At 37.3% G+C, this 15,760-nt stretch overlaps 1 protein-coding gene across 2 annotated transcripts in view; it reads left to right on the forward strand.

Moving 5' to 3' along the window:
• The window catches only part of ARB2A (ARB2 cotranscriptional regulator A), a 264,440-nt gene that overhangs the window by 51,019 nt on the left and 197,661 nt on the right, over window positions 1–15,760 (forward strand). For both annotated transcript variants that reach the window (XM_082301823.1, XM_082301824.1), the window contains 2 exons: window positions 5,925–5,990; window positions 15,468–15,659. In XM_082301823.1, coding sequence (XP_082157949.1) covers window positions 5,925–5,990; window positions 15,468–15,659 — 258 coding nt within the window. The remainder of the gene's footprint in view (window positions 1–5,924; window positions 5,991–15,467; window positions 15,660–15,760) is intronic.

Here is a 15,760-nt window from a genome sequence, read left to right on the forward strand (position 1 = left end):
AACAGCTCATCATTTCTCCAAGGCCTTGTAATCTGTCCTCTGTCATGGGAGTGGTTGTAATGTCAACTGATCTCATGTGCCTTATCGTTTGTCATGTCACATGTGCTTTATTCTCTATCATATGTTAACCATACACCAGCCGTTTGACAGGGTTGTTGGCATTTTGGTCATGAGGGATGCACATATGGGGAAAGAGGGGGACATGTGGCATTTGATTGTCTTCAAAGAGACTTTGCGGTTTGTGCTAGCCTGAGGGTTCCTCACATCTGTCATGAATCCATGACTGTTGGTTGCATGGTAATGATTTCCAGTGACACCTGATAGATGCCAGGTTAGAAGTGAAAGGCCACAAATGACCCAGAATGATGCCAATTTTTTAGTATATTTTTAGCTGAGAATTCACTCAAGAAAACATTTTGCAAGTTCAAGTAATTTACTTTGTCTTTTTTCTTATTTTTCCCTCTGCAGCAGGCTTGTTCTATTTGTATATGTAATCTTCTGGTGGGTACTCATGCTTGGTTTTGAAAGTGGGAGCACATTTGGGGGGGGGGAAGAAGAGAATTCAGAGGACTTGGGTTGTAAAGCACAGCATAGCAGGGGAACTTGATGGGCAAAGCTCAGTGCACTTCACTGAGTCCCAGCATGGGTTTTGGTATGGTATGTACTGAAGCAGCTCCTCTGGATTAAGATGTAGATGTTATTAATCAAGTCACTGAGTTGTGATCTGTTGTCTGTATACCTGGCAATCTCTCTTGTGGAAAAGTTCACTAGTGGGTCAGCTGCAATTTTGCTCTTCCTCATGTATGCCGTGCTGTTTTTTTGATGTTTTCAGAATGTGATACAAGGCTTTTTTCCATGTCTTACAGACTTAAAATGGAGGAGTTATTATTATAAACTGAGCTATTTTGGAATTGCCTCCTTGCTTTGTGGGATTTCTTTTTTCAGTATTCTTTTCCAGACTCTGTTTAAAGACCTCCACTACTTAGTGTATTGAAGTGCCTCTTTGGTATTTGTCTCCACTTATAATCGTATTTAGAATTCAATACCTTCATGGTCTTTGTAACTTTAAATGTGTTGGTGTCACTGGCTCTTGGTCTTTAATTTCTGTTTTCACGTAGGTCTATGCAGGTTCCGATCTTTTGATCATGTAGCTTCAGGATGCTGTATTGCAAAGATTTCACAAATTAGGCTGCTAACAAAATTTTTCTATGCTTTTTGATTATTGGAAACAGTCCATAAGAAAGTCCTCTATATGAACAATAGAGTCTTAAAAGAACACGTGTTGTAGGAAGCCAGGACCTTACCAATTAACGTGTACTACACTTGTGTGTACCAGGTCTATGTTTCCACTTGGAGTTTAAGTTTTGCTCTGCAGACTGTATGCAGCATTATAGTCTTGCTGTCATGGTGCAGAATATTTAGCAATGCAAGGGTAAAACAAAGGTCTGTTGTAAGATAAAGTGCTTTTCTCTGTTCTTTTTGCTGTCTGTCCAAGTCATTACGTTTAATTTTTCTGTGATTAAAAAAACCTGTTTTCTGGATCCATGTGAAGGATTACTGGTCACAACATAGCTCTATCCCCCAGTTATCCATTAGGCTATTGAACTTTGCAGATTACATATTTGAGACCACTAACACTTTGAAAAGGTGTTTTTGGAGGTATTCTCTGTTATATCCAACATCAGTCGAGACTGACTTATTTTAAGCTCCTCAGAAGGGCAGTGGTGAGCACTAAGTTTAGTTCCACTCCTGAACCATGCGTATTAAGGCTCTCAACCTTGTGCACCATAGATGAAGGAAAACTAAAACAAAGAAATGGTAGCAGAGATTAGATACTTGTGCTTTTAATATACCCAGGATAACCTACTTGGTTTTACTGCTCAGGATGTGTTCTACTCAGCTGTGGTCCCTGCTCTCATCAGCTTGCCTTCATTATGGGAATTTTTTTAGTGCAACACAATTAAAATAGCTGTGATTTCATTTAGGGCAGAAGTTTCTCAGGCTTAGGGAAAGCAGAACTCAGGCTCCTCTGCTCAATGAGAGCAATTTAAAGTATAAGCAATGTAGTTTCCTACCAGAGAAGACTGCTTTGTTCTGGGAAGAAAGTTTTCTCTACCACACAATTTGAATGCAGCCTTTTTTGGGTGATTGAAATGTTAGGCTTTCCATGGCTGGAGAGGATTTCTCTCTTGCTATCAGAATAGGTCATGGGAGGCATGGAATTTTTAGGGATTTGTGTTTTGGTTTTTTTTTCCTCCAGTTCTCCCAACAGTCAATAAGAACACCTTGATAGTTCTAAGTTCAGATATTTGTCTTATTTAGGATGTGTTTTCCTGATAGACAGCACTTAGGAGTGAATGAGGTGCAGGAATACTCTAATATGAGGTGGAAGTTTCCCGTATCTCATACAAGAATTACAGAACTGCCAGTTTCTTCTCCATTTATCAGGCAATTAATTTCATACACTGTGGGCAGGTCTTACTGTTGGTTGTTTTTCCTTTCCCATCTTGGACACAGTGATGCCTGCTCTCCAGCCACTTGAATTACCATGCAGTATACTGCTTATATACAGTTTTGGCATGAGTTTCAAGAGCCTTAGAAAAAGTGCAAATATCCCAGGTTAGTATGACTAACGTGAGTAGGGCTCTCTAGTAAGTGTTACATTGAGAATGTCTGGATCTGAACAATTTGTTGCTTGATAGGTGAGATGATTTATTGGTGCAGGACTGAATTGATCAGCCTTTGTCACTATATACCTGCAGTGATGAGCAGCTGTGTGACTGATAATTAGTCCAGGAGAGTTTGTAGAGTGTAACCAGAACCACCTTCTCATGCAAGAAGTCTCAGGACACTTCACAACATTCTACAGTACTTTCTACAACAGTTTTCACATCTTAAGTATAGAACACCAGCATGCACAAGCTAATATTGCTACTTAGAGAAGCTGTGGCTATATAAATTGTATAGATTCAAAATATTAAGTCTAACTAGTTCTATATAAACAATATCACAGTTTCCTTTTCTTTTTGCTACCTGTAGGAAAGATATTTTTATAATTAATTTTTTTTAATTACTCATTAGCCATAAAATCAGAATAAGTCATTAAAAGCATAAAAATCCAAAAGTAGTGTTGGATGTGTAGCATTTTCAGTACTTGCAGCCATATTCCTAGATAGGGCAGAATTTTGCTAGATTTTCCTAGGCAGGACAGGATTTTTTCAAGTTTTCCAGACACATCTCTGATAAGTGCAGGAAATCTGGCCATTAGTGATGTTTTCAAATCTGGAAAATTTTGGACTTGGATGGCACTTCAAAAAATCTTGTGTATCACTTTCCATAATTTAAAACTGGTAGTATACCATGCTAGGATATCCCTAAACATGTGGATCTATTGCAAAAAACCCCTCAACCACTTCTGTAGCTACATACATATGTATATATATATATATATACACACACTGGGGCAGTTTTAGGGTTTTTTTTGTTTGAGGGCTGTTTTTTATGGCATTTTTTCCTGAAATCTCTGGGCAGTGCAGGCCATCCAGGTGCTGGGCTGTCTGAGGATGATCATCTCAGACTTCGCTTGTGAGCCTCCAACCTCCTCTATCTTTCTTTATGTTTGTTTATTGAAAGCATTCATTAGGTTAAGTCTTCGCCACACCAGAGTGCTCTACTGATTCAACAGTCCCATTTTTAAGGCTGTATTGCTATTTATTATCTTAGAGTAGGGCATAAAGAGTCAGTTAGAATGAGACCCCCTTGAGACAGCTGTGGAAGAAATGAGTAGAGGTTTATTTCTGCTCCGAAGACACACAGTCTAAATAAATGAGAAAGAATAGAAGAAATAGATACAAATAGCTGCAAAAAGGGTGGAATTTTACAAGTAGTGTGTAAAATATATTTTCTGCAGAGTAATTTTTTTCTTTTCCAAGTGTTACTTTAGTCATTTTGACAGTGTGTAGATGCCTGAATTGAGAGTTAAAAACAAAATTTCTATGTTGTAGGCCATATTATCATTATATTTACTTTAATGTCTGTACAACATTAGCATTTGAGACTGAAGGAACTTAACTGCTTTACTTGTTGGTGTTACACTGCAGTCAATTTCGGTGAACCATAAAAAGTTTGCCCCTGAAGGTAAAATAACACTGTATGCATGTTCCTAGCATACTGCTTTGGGGATAAACATGTCTTAAATCAACTCATCACTCGCAGCTGAATTCCTTCTCCAAATGCAGTTTCTGTGTAGATAATAATGTTCAGAAAGACTGATTTTCTGTAAGCCATAAAGGTTTTTGAACATAATTCTGTCAATAAATGTATTTGATCAGGATCACAAAAAATTCTTATAATCCTAATAAAGATTTGGGGTTTTAGTGAAAGGAGGGGAGGGGCATATACCAACATTTTTAATTAGCTTTCATCAGCACCTCCAGTTTGTTCATATGTGTTCCAAACATTTGCATATTGTGTTTCCTCACATTTACATAATAAAAACTTTTGGACTTCATTCAAACTTTTTTTCATAATTGTGCATTTGGAAAATTAAATTTGAAGTTTATGATACTCTGGCTCCTACTTGCTTGGATCACAGTGTGTTGCTAAGATGCCATCACTTGAGACCTTTGTTACAGTGATGTTTCTGTTGGGGCTTAATATACTGTGGGTTCAGATGGGTATAATTGTGGCCTTGAGGGGATGGACTAAAGAACACTGTCTGGGTTTGTACCCAGATATTCTTGGATTAATATTCTGAGACTTAGATCTTGTCCTGTCTGGAATTTAAATACACTCCAAGCTTTAAAGAGAAGGCAAGCATCATTTCAGCCTCTTAATGAGTTCTTTTTTTTAACCTCTCTAATTTGCCTTTTTTTTTCTTTTCAAACTCTTGTAGCCATTCAAATCCAGACTCTTGTAGCCATTCAAATCCAGTCACTAGCTTCCAAACCATTTTTACAGGCTCAAATGGACGAAGTCCCAGTTTGTTCCTCAGTTTAATTCATAAGTTAATAATAGTTACAAAGTTTTTACATCTACATCTCCATTTTTCTTAGAATATGTAAGGACAAAAAAAAAAAAACATCCCTAGACAGTAGGCAAGACTTTGAAATGTGAACAGGTTTTTTTTTTTTGTTACATTTGAGATGGCAAGTCTTTTGTTGCAACTAGGTTGATTTTTGTGGGTTTTATTGGTTTTTTTGTTTTGTTTTCTGGTGGGTTTTGTTTTGGTTTTGTGTTTTGGTTTTGTTTGGTTTTGGTTTTGTTTGGGTTTTTTTTTTTTCCTTCGCTTGCTTTCTGAAATGATACCTTTTGTTTTGGGTATGAAATTTCAATTTTATTCCTACATGGAGAAAAGAGATACAAGCTTGCCCCATAGTGGGGAATCTGTATGGGGTTTTCTTCTATTTAGGAACCTTTGACCCACACCTCCCCTGTTCAGTGAGCAGAAATGGCAAGGCAACTTAGCTGTGGCTGGCTACAGATCTGCTCTCCACGTAAATCATGAAGTGAACCTGGAGGGGAGAGAATTCCTGAAATCTGCTAGTAAAAAAAATGCTTTAAAAGTATATCTTTAGAAGGAGAGCCTTTCTTCTACTTCTGAGTATATATTAATTGATTATAAACCTTGGTTTTAAGGTTATTATTCACCTGATTATTTGCACAGCAGTGCAAAATGGATTCATAGGTACAGTTACCATTCCATTTTACTGGAAAGAAGTCTTTCCTGTGTAACAGAGAGAATTTTTTGTCTAAAGCTCTAAGTTCTATAATTAGTTATATAGTAAAGGATTCAGAAAAGTGGCAAAACATACACAAGTGCTTAGAAGTTTAACCAATTAGCCTTTAAATTGTCTGCCTGCATATGTCATTATTGTAAGTGTTTCAGTATCTGGTGGCATTTATATTTTTTTCTTTTTTTTCAGATCATTACTAAATACATTTATGAACTACTGCAGAAGGATTGCCACTTGAAGAAAGTAACTCTTCCAGTAAGTATAATTTTTTTTTCCAAAGGCGTTGTTTTTTTGAATCTGTAGCCGGCATAGCCTGTGATCCAATATTCATATAAAGACAAGGTGTGCCAGGGCTCTGTGCAGGGCATTGCCTTCGAATTTTGCATGTGTATGCATCTGGAGATGTGGTTCCACCTCACTTCTCATGTGTTTCATTTCTCCAACTGAGCCTTCCTTATCTTGCCAGATACCAGAATTTTCAAAATATGGGGCTTTTAATAGGAGAGCCATAAGCTTTCTGAAAAGTATTTGTGGATATTTTGAGATGTCTACAGCTGGATGTACAGAACAGAAATGTCTTTGCAGGCAGAGGACTACACTCACATTGAGTATCAGTAAACTATTCCAAGTAATTTTTTAAAAAACACTTTTTCAGTAATTTGTAATATTTATGTAATATAAAGTGGTTATGTTGCTTAGTGAAAATATTCGATCAACCCTTGGAAGAGGTGAAGTGCTCCCCCACATATCAGAGTGTTTATAAATACCTGTGATGTGATATGATGATGTTCAGGTATTTTTATATTCTATACTGGAGAGTGCAGGGGAGACTGGAGTGTGACAGCACTGTGTAAGTTTTCCATCATTATGAAGGATTCCTATGCTCTTTGAAATCTTTTGAATTACTGTTGTTCTCCGCTGAGCCCTCCTAGTCAGTCAAGGAAAACCTGTTTAGGGTAAGGAAGGAAAAGGTCTTGCTTTAACAGTTCTGTAACATTTCACCATTCCCATTTCCATTCTCTGAGTGTTGCTTAGGGAATGTTTTGATGACCTGCCCAAACTACTAACAGTTTCCTAGAAGGGCTTTTTCAGTGTCTCCTGGTCATGGCAGAAGGAGCTGAGCTTTGAGGTTCACAGAGAAGTCAAAGGGCAAGCAGCAGTTCTCCTCCATACTCGCAGCCTGCTGGTTGCACCAGTGCCTGGAGAACCAAGACTGAGAAAGCATTTCCCCACTTCAAATTGTTCTGTGTACTCAGACATAGTATCAGTTTCATCATGATGGTCTGCCTGGTGCAGTGCTAGCTGTGATCTCCAGCTTCTTTGCTAATTTTCTTTGCTGGTGAAGTTTTGGTTGAAGAATTACTTCCAGACAGATAATGCATCAAAAGACTTCTCAAGCCATGTCACACTTTGTCTGTGAAACCATGAAGCTGTCATTTATAAACTTCAAAGTGCCCAGATTTTAAGGCTATAGGACTTCCTTTGATTCCTAAAAAGGAATATTCATTTAAGTAATGCAGTGCTAAGGCTGATCAATTAGCTCCAAAACATGAAGATGAAGTAACTTGGGATGAATATTACAGCACCTTCATCACCTATGTCACACTTGCGGTGATTCTTCTGCCTGGCTCTAAGGTTTGGGTTTCTTGGCTTGGAAGAGGAATGGCCCTGGCTAGCTACCACTTTTGGATTAATCTCTGTTTACTCGTACTTAGAAATTGTGTAGTGAGCATGAATACAGTTGTTCAGTAATACATTTAAGCTATTCTCAAATGTATGACTTCCAACTTCTGTGAAATGTCATAATTTAATTGCATTTTGGAGCAAAGTAAGAACTCACAAAATATGCAGATTTCTAATTGTGAGCATTGTGGAAAAATTCACGCAAGGTATGAGCACCGTTCTTCAGGAATGGCTGTTATGCGTAGCGAGCCCTCACCACAGTCAAAAATAGGTTATGAAGGCACATACAGAAATGAAAAATTGATACTATGTATGTAGAAGCTGAAAAATTAAAGCTGTGCGAAAGCTAGGTTTAAATCACCAGTGACAGACCCCCAAGTAACAACACAAAACCCTCTAGTTTAGACTAGTAAAGGAGACTAATAAAAGTATAAGACAACTTCTAGGGCGAGAATAGAAGTATATAATAATATAAATGTTGGCAAGTTACATATAAAATCACAGTAAGATCACAAAAACCAAATTTGAGCAGTTTGTTAGAGTTGTAAAGTCTAATAATAAGAGAGAACTGATAAGGCAAATAGATGAACTGCAGTTAAAATGAACACCCAGGTCAAATAAGAAAAACTAATATCATAATTTTCAATATTAATTGTCCAATTTCCACATGCTTTTTTTTTTTTTTTTAAACAGGCTATAATTCTGAGCAACTGTCTGAAATTTGTCATATGAATGGAGGAGACCTTAGGAAAAGTTAATATATTGTACAATAAACAAATTCCAGGATGAGATTTTTTTAAAATGTAGGGTTCTATAAGAAGTCAAACAGGAAGCTGCAGAACAGCCAATTTGTATGTAACTTACTGCTGAAATCAGCTAATAATAACAATAATGTATTGGGGGAAATGAGTACAAGTTTATTTTTAAAAAAAACCTACCAGAATTCATTGCAGGAGTCAGAGATCACATGAAGAAGAAAAATCTTGTCAGTAAAAGAGTACCTGTATTTCCAATGAACTGTCAACAAACTTAACAAATGCTTTTAAGAAGGAAGTCCCCTTTAGAGTTAATTGGTTAAAAAGGGAGAAAGGTGTTAGTATTCTACAGATGAAATAATCTGTTACCAGCAAAATGCTATTAAGGCCTGAGATAGTTGTAAACAAAAGAAGAAAAGTAATTAATACAATTTTTTCATGTTTTCTTCTAAAATTATTTGGGATAGTTAAACCTAAAGTTGATTATGATGAGTTGGGGAATTATTTCTTGATGCTGAATAACTGGATGATTAAATGACAGGAGATTCAGTTCTGGTAAATATAAAATTATGGGGAAGATGACTCACTCTGTAAATACAACAGTGGCCTCTACATGAGCTATTACAACTCAGGAAAGAGCTTGGAGTGATTGTGAGTAGTTCTCTGAGAACATCAGTGAGTGCTCAATGGCAGTCAAAAACCCTCAAAGCAAATAGGATATTAGGAATTATGAGGTATCGAGAACAAAACAGAAAAACATCGTCATTCCACTCATTATGTGGGCCTTCATGTTAAACACTGCATGAAGTCTGGATACCATATCAAAAAGGATATGAAGAATTAAAAAAAAAATACAGAGGAGGGTTGCAAGGATGATCACAGGCATGAAATGCTTTTCAGACAAAGAAAGATTAAACAAAGGTTCTTCAGCTTGGAAAATAGATGACTGAGGAAGGAATATGACAAATCTATAAAATCATGAAAGGTGAAGAGAAGATGAATAGGGAATGGGTTTTTGCTTTTTTCATAATAGAGAACCTAAGGGGCATCAAGTTTAAATTATCTGGCAGGAGATCTCTACTGGAAGAGACAGTATTATTTCATATATGTCCCAATTATATTGTGGAACTCATTGCCACAGAGTACTATCAAGGAGAGAGGTATAAATGCATACAAAAAACCCATTTGATGATATTAAGGTGGGATAGGTGCCTTGAACTATTGTACATGCCTGCCCAGTTATGTAAACTCTGGCTTGCAAGGTTCCAAAGTTACTGGCTGTCAAAACCAGGCAAGAATCATTCTATAACTCTGTTTTGTTACTGTTTCCCTATGTGTAGTGGTTTGGTCCAAAATACTCATTACTGTTTATCTGCTGTGAGATAAGAAGTAGGAGAAATGCAAAGCAGGCACCAAACTTGAAAGAATATAAAGAAGTTTATTAACAGACCTAAAAGAGGGAAGAAAAAAAAAATTATACCACCTTCAGAACTCTCCTCCTCCCCGCACCTTCCTCCCTTCTCCTACTGACAATGTAAAAAGACAACCCTTAAGATGTTCAGTCTGTTTACCACTTCCATAATAACCTTGTTCAGTCCATTTAGAAAGAGAAGTCTCTTCTTACTCATGCTATGAAAACATTATCACAACGAGACAGCCGCCCACTTCCAAATATTGTTCAGTCCATTTAGGAAGAGGAGTCTCTCTGCCTGCGTGTGAGTCCTTTCCCCCGACTTGCAGCTTTTCCCGCAACTGCTTTCGAGGGTCCACTCTTGAAGTTTTTTGGGGTACTATTTTAAGGTTGAGCCGTTCAGAAACAAGAACAGAGGCCCTTCTCCTTCCCTGGGAGCAAAGGGTCTTCATCATCTTCATCGTTAGGACTATCTCTGGGAGCATCTCTATAGGAACTGAGGTTTTCTCCTTTCCCGTTTGGAGCAAAAGTCCTCATCTGGTTCATCTCTCCCTGTCCAAACTTCTCATGAAATTACAGCTGCGTCAGCATCTGCCTATCTCAGCGCAGGTGCTTTTGCTTACGAGCTGAACACCCCCATATCTTCATGAAATTACAACGGGATACTCTGATATATCATAGCTTCACAACAGAGTTTCAGCTTTAAGCATCTCCTCTCTCTCTTCCCTCAGGTTTTCAGCTCTTCACAGCAGTAAAAGGGTTAATCTCACCTCGGCCTTGCAGCTTTGCAGCTGGAATGTTGAATTTTTCTTATCGCAGTGGAGAGGGGGGAGAGCTGAGCCGCTCCGGCTGCCCACGGCAAGGCAGTGGGGGGGGTTCCACGGCTGGAACAGGTCCATGGCTCCAGGATGGCCGTGGCCCGGCCCGGCCTGGCCCAAGCAGGGCCTGGGCTGGGCCCGCTGGCCCCCACACGGGGCCCGCAGCCACCTGTGCCAGCGCCGGAAATGAGAGAGAGCTTGGGGGGGAGTTTGTCTATTCTCAAGTGTGCATCACAGAGGTGTTCACAACTTTAAGTGGCTTAGAGAATTGTCCATATTCAAGCTGGCCAGCTGATAGGTTCTGTCAGGTCCCAGAGGAAACTGTAAGCACCCCTTAGCAAGGACATCCCTTCCGGGACTATGCTTGCTAACCTATGACACTATGCAATCTGCCAGTTGCCAGAAACGGGACCTTACACCTTCAATTGACCAAGATGGCTTATATATATGTAAATATATATATATATGTAAAGCCTTTTTATATGGATATTTTAGGGATGAATACAAAAACTTTTTTTCTTTTAACCTAGTCACAGGTGATCAGAAAGTTGGTGTTTTGGCTTTCCTTTTTCTGTCAGCTGGTAATGAAGTTGGCAGTGCAGTGATTTTTGAATATTTGAAATGTGTTTCGGGACTGTGTTAGGTGAGGTGTGCTTTAGTTCAGCATGATTTTAGTAGGGAATGGAAATGATGTGCTTCAAACATTTAGCATGATGGCGTTTCACGTTCTCTCATCTTCCTTAATTTCAACCTTGTGTGTAAAGTCCAACTTGCTGTCTTCGTTTTGCTTTCCTAGGTGGCCACTTCAGTTTTGGATACAAAAATTCATTAATTTCTTTTCAGATATGAAAATAAGATCAGTTGGCAGATCAGGAGAGCTTGCCAATTAATTTATTATGCCAGCATCTTTGACTGAACAATTCTGAACATTTTTTTCTTACGCAGGGAGGCCAAGATCCACATTGCATTATTGTTACTGTAAAGCACTATACTTCTAATAATGTTCAACATACACTACTGGACTTGAAATTTTTGATGAAGAGTCTCATATTCAGGGAGAGGCCATTCAGTTGCTACTTTCAGAGTTTCATTTTGGCTCCATTGAAGATTATGTTAGGAATAAAAAGAAGACTGCAATTTTTTTAGCCAGATGAAGTATTTATATTTCTCTAGTTTTAGTGGCATAATCAGTGATTGATCTTTGCTCTTCTTTAGCTGTTGAGAACAAATAGAGTGTGCCTCTGAATTAACTGCTTCTTTAACAGCTTCTGGGGAAGCTTGAGATGGAAGTTTAAATAATTAGTAACATGTTTTAGTGGTTTAAGCCTAGCTGGAAATTAAGCACCATGCAGCTGCTTGCTCGAACCCCCTTTTACCTCCCCCAGCACCAGTGGAATGGGGAGGAGAATCCAAGTAAAACTTGTTAGCTGAGATAAAAAGAGTTTTATCTCATAACCTAAAGTGAAGTAAAATAGAGTGATAATGATAAATGATAATAATAAGACAAAAAACAAGTGATGTGCGATGCATTTGCTCACCACTCACTGGCAGATGCTAGACCCCCGATTCCTGAACCCAGATCAGCCATGCTTCTGGGTAACTCCCCCCAGTTTATATCCTGGTCATGATGTTCTGGGGTGTGGAATATTCCTTTGGTCACTTCAGGTCGCCTGTCCCAGCCATGCTCCCTCTGAGTTTATTTTGCCTACCTTCTCACTGGTGGAGCATGAGACAAGGAAACAAAAGTCCTTGACTTTGGTTAAACACAACTTAGCAAAACCCCAAGATATCAGTGTGTTATCAACACCATTCTTGTTCTGAAGCCAAAACACAGCACTCAGCTACTGAGAAGAAATGAACTCTGTCCTGGCTGAAACCAGGACACATGTTTAATTGACAATGGCACTTAAATGCCTCACTTTGCAGAATCTTCTAAGTTATCAATGCTTTCCTCTTTCACTTCAATAGGTTAAAGTTCATCCAGGAACTATTTTTCTTTGATCAACAATGGTCTGTAATGTTCCTTTTGCCAGTTTTGTTACCTAAGTGAAGTTAATATTTGTTCGTAAAATTTCCACCAATTTTTGGTTTGTTAAGTTAGTTGTGGTAATAGTCAAATGTTGATTAGCTGCCTGTGATATTGATCAGCGGTTCTCGGTTTTACATTTTTGATTAAAAAATTCTAAATCAGGATTTTCAGTATTGTGAAGACTGTAACCTAAGTGAGTTAGTGAGGTTTATGTTGAAACATATAAAAGAAGACTTTTCATCTAGGGACGCAAATGAGCAATTTTCTCTCTCCCCCAGCTACTTAAAATTCTCACAATGCTTTCTGAGTCTTTTCAGTTTCAATTCCACTTATTTGCCACGTTCTTTCCTCCAATTACAGTTTATACCTGTTTTCACTTTGTAGGCTCTAGGCTCATGATTGTTGTCGTGTTTCTTAACTGAAATAAGAAAAATACTTAGTAAGAAAAATAATAAGAAAAATACTAGTGGATTTTTTTTCCCCTTTTTAACATTTAATTTTAAACCTGAAAACCTCCAATACACCAAATAAAAAATTCCTGGAACCTAGTCAGATATCATACATCTTGGGTTAGTAATGGCTAATTGTTGATGTGGTAGCAAGGATGTCAGTAAGAATAGATTTCAAGTGTAGTTTGATTTTAACTACATTTAATATATTGATAGCAGCTGTGCAAAATACTGACTAGTGTGCTGCTGAAATACTTTATAGACTGCTACTACTGTATTAGGTGATAACTCATTAGAGACAGATGTCATATGGAAAAAAGAAATTCACTGTTTGAAAACCTTAAGAATGTCATAATAGCTAGAGAGATCTCACCATAGCTGTCTACATTCATAAACTTTACAGAATTACTGTGCATTGGGAAAAAAATCCAAGAAAAAGAAAACTAACCAGTAGTTTTAAACAGTAAATTATCATTGTAATTTAGATCTGTTTGACATGCCTAGCTACAGATTACTGGAAGATTGTTCTCACCTGTGAACAGCAATGTTGAATCAAATTGTTAAATTAAACATGTTAAAGAATTTGAAATGTTAAAAAAAAAAAAAAAAAATCTTCCTGTATTTATTCAGTTTAGATTTACGTGATCAGAAATCAGTGTCCTTGAGTCCAGAAGAAAAAGTGGCTAATAAATGCATATTATTTTATATGGCGTCAGTGTGTCCAGCATTAAATGGTATTCTACGTTGATCTGTCAGTAAAGTAAGGTTGTGTATAGGAGTGACATTTATGTGCATTCTTTAGTGAAATCTGGATCTAATAAATTACTACTGTTTGAAGGTAAGTTAGCTTGACAAAAGTCTCGAAATGTGTTTAATTTTGGGAAGAGAATCAAAATAATTTTTTTTATGATCTTGGTAGATATTTTTAGTTGTTTAAAATTAACTTCTTTGCAGAAGTGTGAGCTAGTTATATCTTCTAGTGCATATGATTACTAAGTGCTAGTATTTCCTATATACTACACAAAGTTTTAGTTTATAAGTGCTAAAAGCTACAGCTAAGTTACAAATTAATCTGAAATGAAAATTCATATCGTTTTTTTCCTTAATTGTAGTGTTGTAAATATTCAGTTTATGGGTAAAAGTCAGTTATACCTTGCCAAGTACTATCTGGGATTCAGTGTTGGCTGACTTTTTACCTAATCTGTTTTACCTTTTAAGGTGTCAATACTGCTACTCCAGAAGCAGCAGCATGATCTGAGTGTAGCCACAGTCTTTTCAGTAGAACATACTCTTTATGATATTTTCTATTTTTGCACAAAGTGTGTGAGGAAATGAGTACATTTGCTGGTGCATGAGATGTTACTTTATTTTAGAGCAGGGGAATATGGTCTTCAGTACTATGGCAAATACTGAAGAAAGACATGACTATTCTTTCACTTACAAATTTGTTTTGTTCAAGTAGCCTCATTGACTTAATTCAAAAAAATATTTGATAGGAACATTTAAAAAGTCTGAAGATGCATGCAGATTTAATTTTTCCTATGGTAAGGGTAGCTAAGAATACATACCCATATATGAGAAAAAATTAATATAATCCAAACAGCCAGTTCCTTTTTTCTCAACATGGGTATTATAACCTGATTTGTTTTTCTTCACTGTTGCAGAGCACGTTCCTAGTAGCTGGACAGTTAGGCCATGGGCGTGGAGGGGTGTGGAGTATAGTAGGAAGGGGAGATTTGCCTGTTTTGTTCTTTCTTTTCTATGTATTCATATAGTAGGAAGAGAAGAGCGAGTAGACATGTATTTGTTTTGCCCTCATGGTATTTACACCAGGACAGTTCTTTTGTCTTGAGGTAGGCTTGCTAAACCAAGTGTAAAACCTTTAGTGTGTATTGAACAAAAAGTGCTGCTTTACTCTCTTAAAGACAAAATGTGGTATTAGGTTGCAATTTACTGAATATCAAAGCTAGCTGTTGGTCTCCTCCTACACCAAAGTATCTGAGCATTGACCCTGGTGCAGGAGGACTTTTAATGAAGCTATTATTTAGACCCAAATTGGATTTCTATATTTTATTAGACCTATCCTATTAAATTTGTAACAGACAAATTTACAGTACTGTTTCCTACGTGGCTTATTGAGTATTTATGTTGAGGTGGTTGATTTGGAACTTTCCAGGATTTTTTTCTTGCATTATGTAAGAATTTTATTGTTGCTTCAGGCATATCAGAGGTGAGAAATTATTTGCTCCCCCCCACTCGCCACCTCTGATTGCTCATTTATGGACTTCTTTCTTTCCTGTAAATTTCTATAAACAACTGATGTTTCAAAGCTTAAGACCTGTCTTACTCCTTTTCTTAATTTTAAATGCACCTTGGATTGCTGTTCTAAAATGTGGTATGTTTATATGTTTCAAAGTTGTGTTGCATATTTTGCTTTATTTTTATTTAGTACTGGGCACAAATGCATTGAGATAGTTGTTAAATGGTGAATGCTTTTATATAAATTTGGTAGATAACTTTAAAGCTACAGGTTTTCTTTCAAAGAATTTTATGGATGCATTAAAATGTATGTTGTCTGTAACTACAGGTTGATGCAACTGAGACTGAACCAAAGAGCTTTATCTTTATGAGTGAAGATGCATTAATAAATCCTGACAAGCTGTTGGTCCTAATTCATGGTAATGGTGTTGTCAGAGCTGGTCAGTGGGCTAGGAGACTCATAATTAATGAAGATCTGGACAGTGGGACGCAGATACCGTATATAAAGAGAGCTATTGAGGTAAGTGAAAGTGCATGGATGCAAGGTTGTGTGTGTTATGGATGTGCACCTGTGTGCCAGTGTATGAAGAGCTGTGAACCTGTGATGTTTTAATTTTTTAA

This window comes from Coloeus monedula (assembly GCF_965178545.1).
Source record: "Coloeus monedula genome assembly, chromosome: Z".
Classification (NCBI taxonomy): Eukaryota; Metazoa; Chordata; class Aves; order Passeriformes; family Corvidae; genus Coloeus; species Coloeus monedula.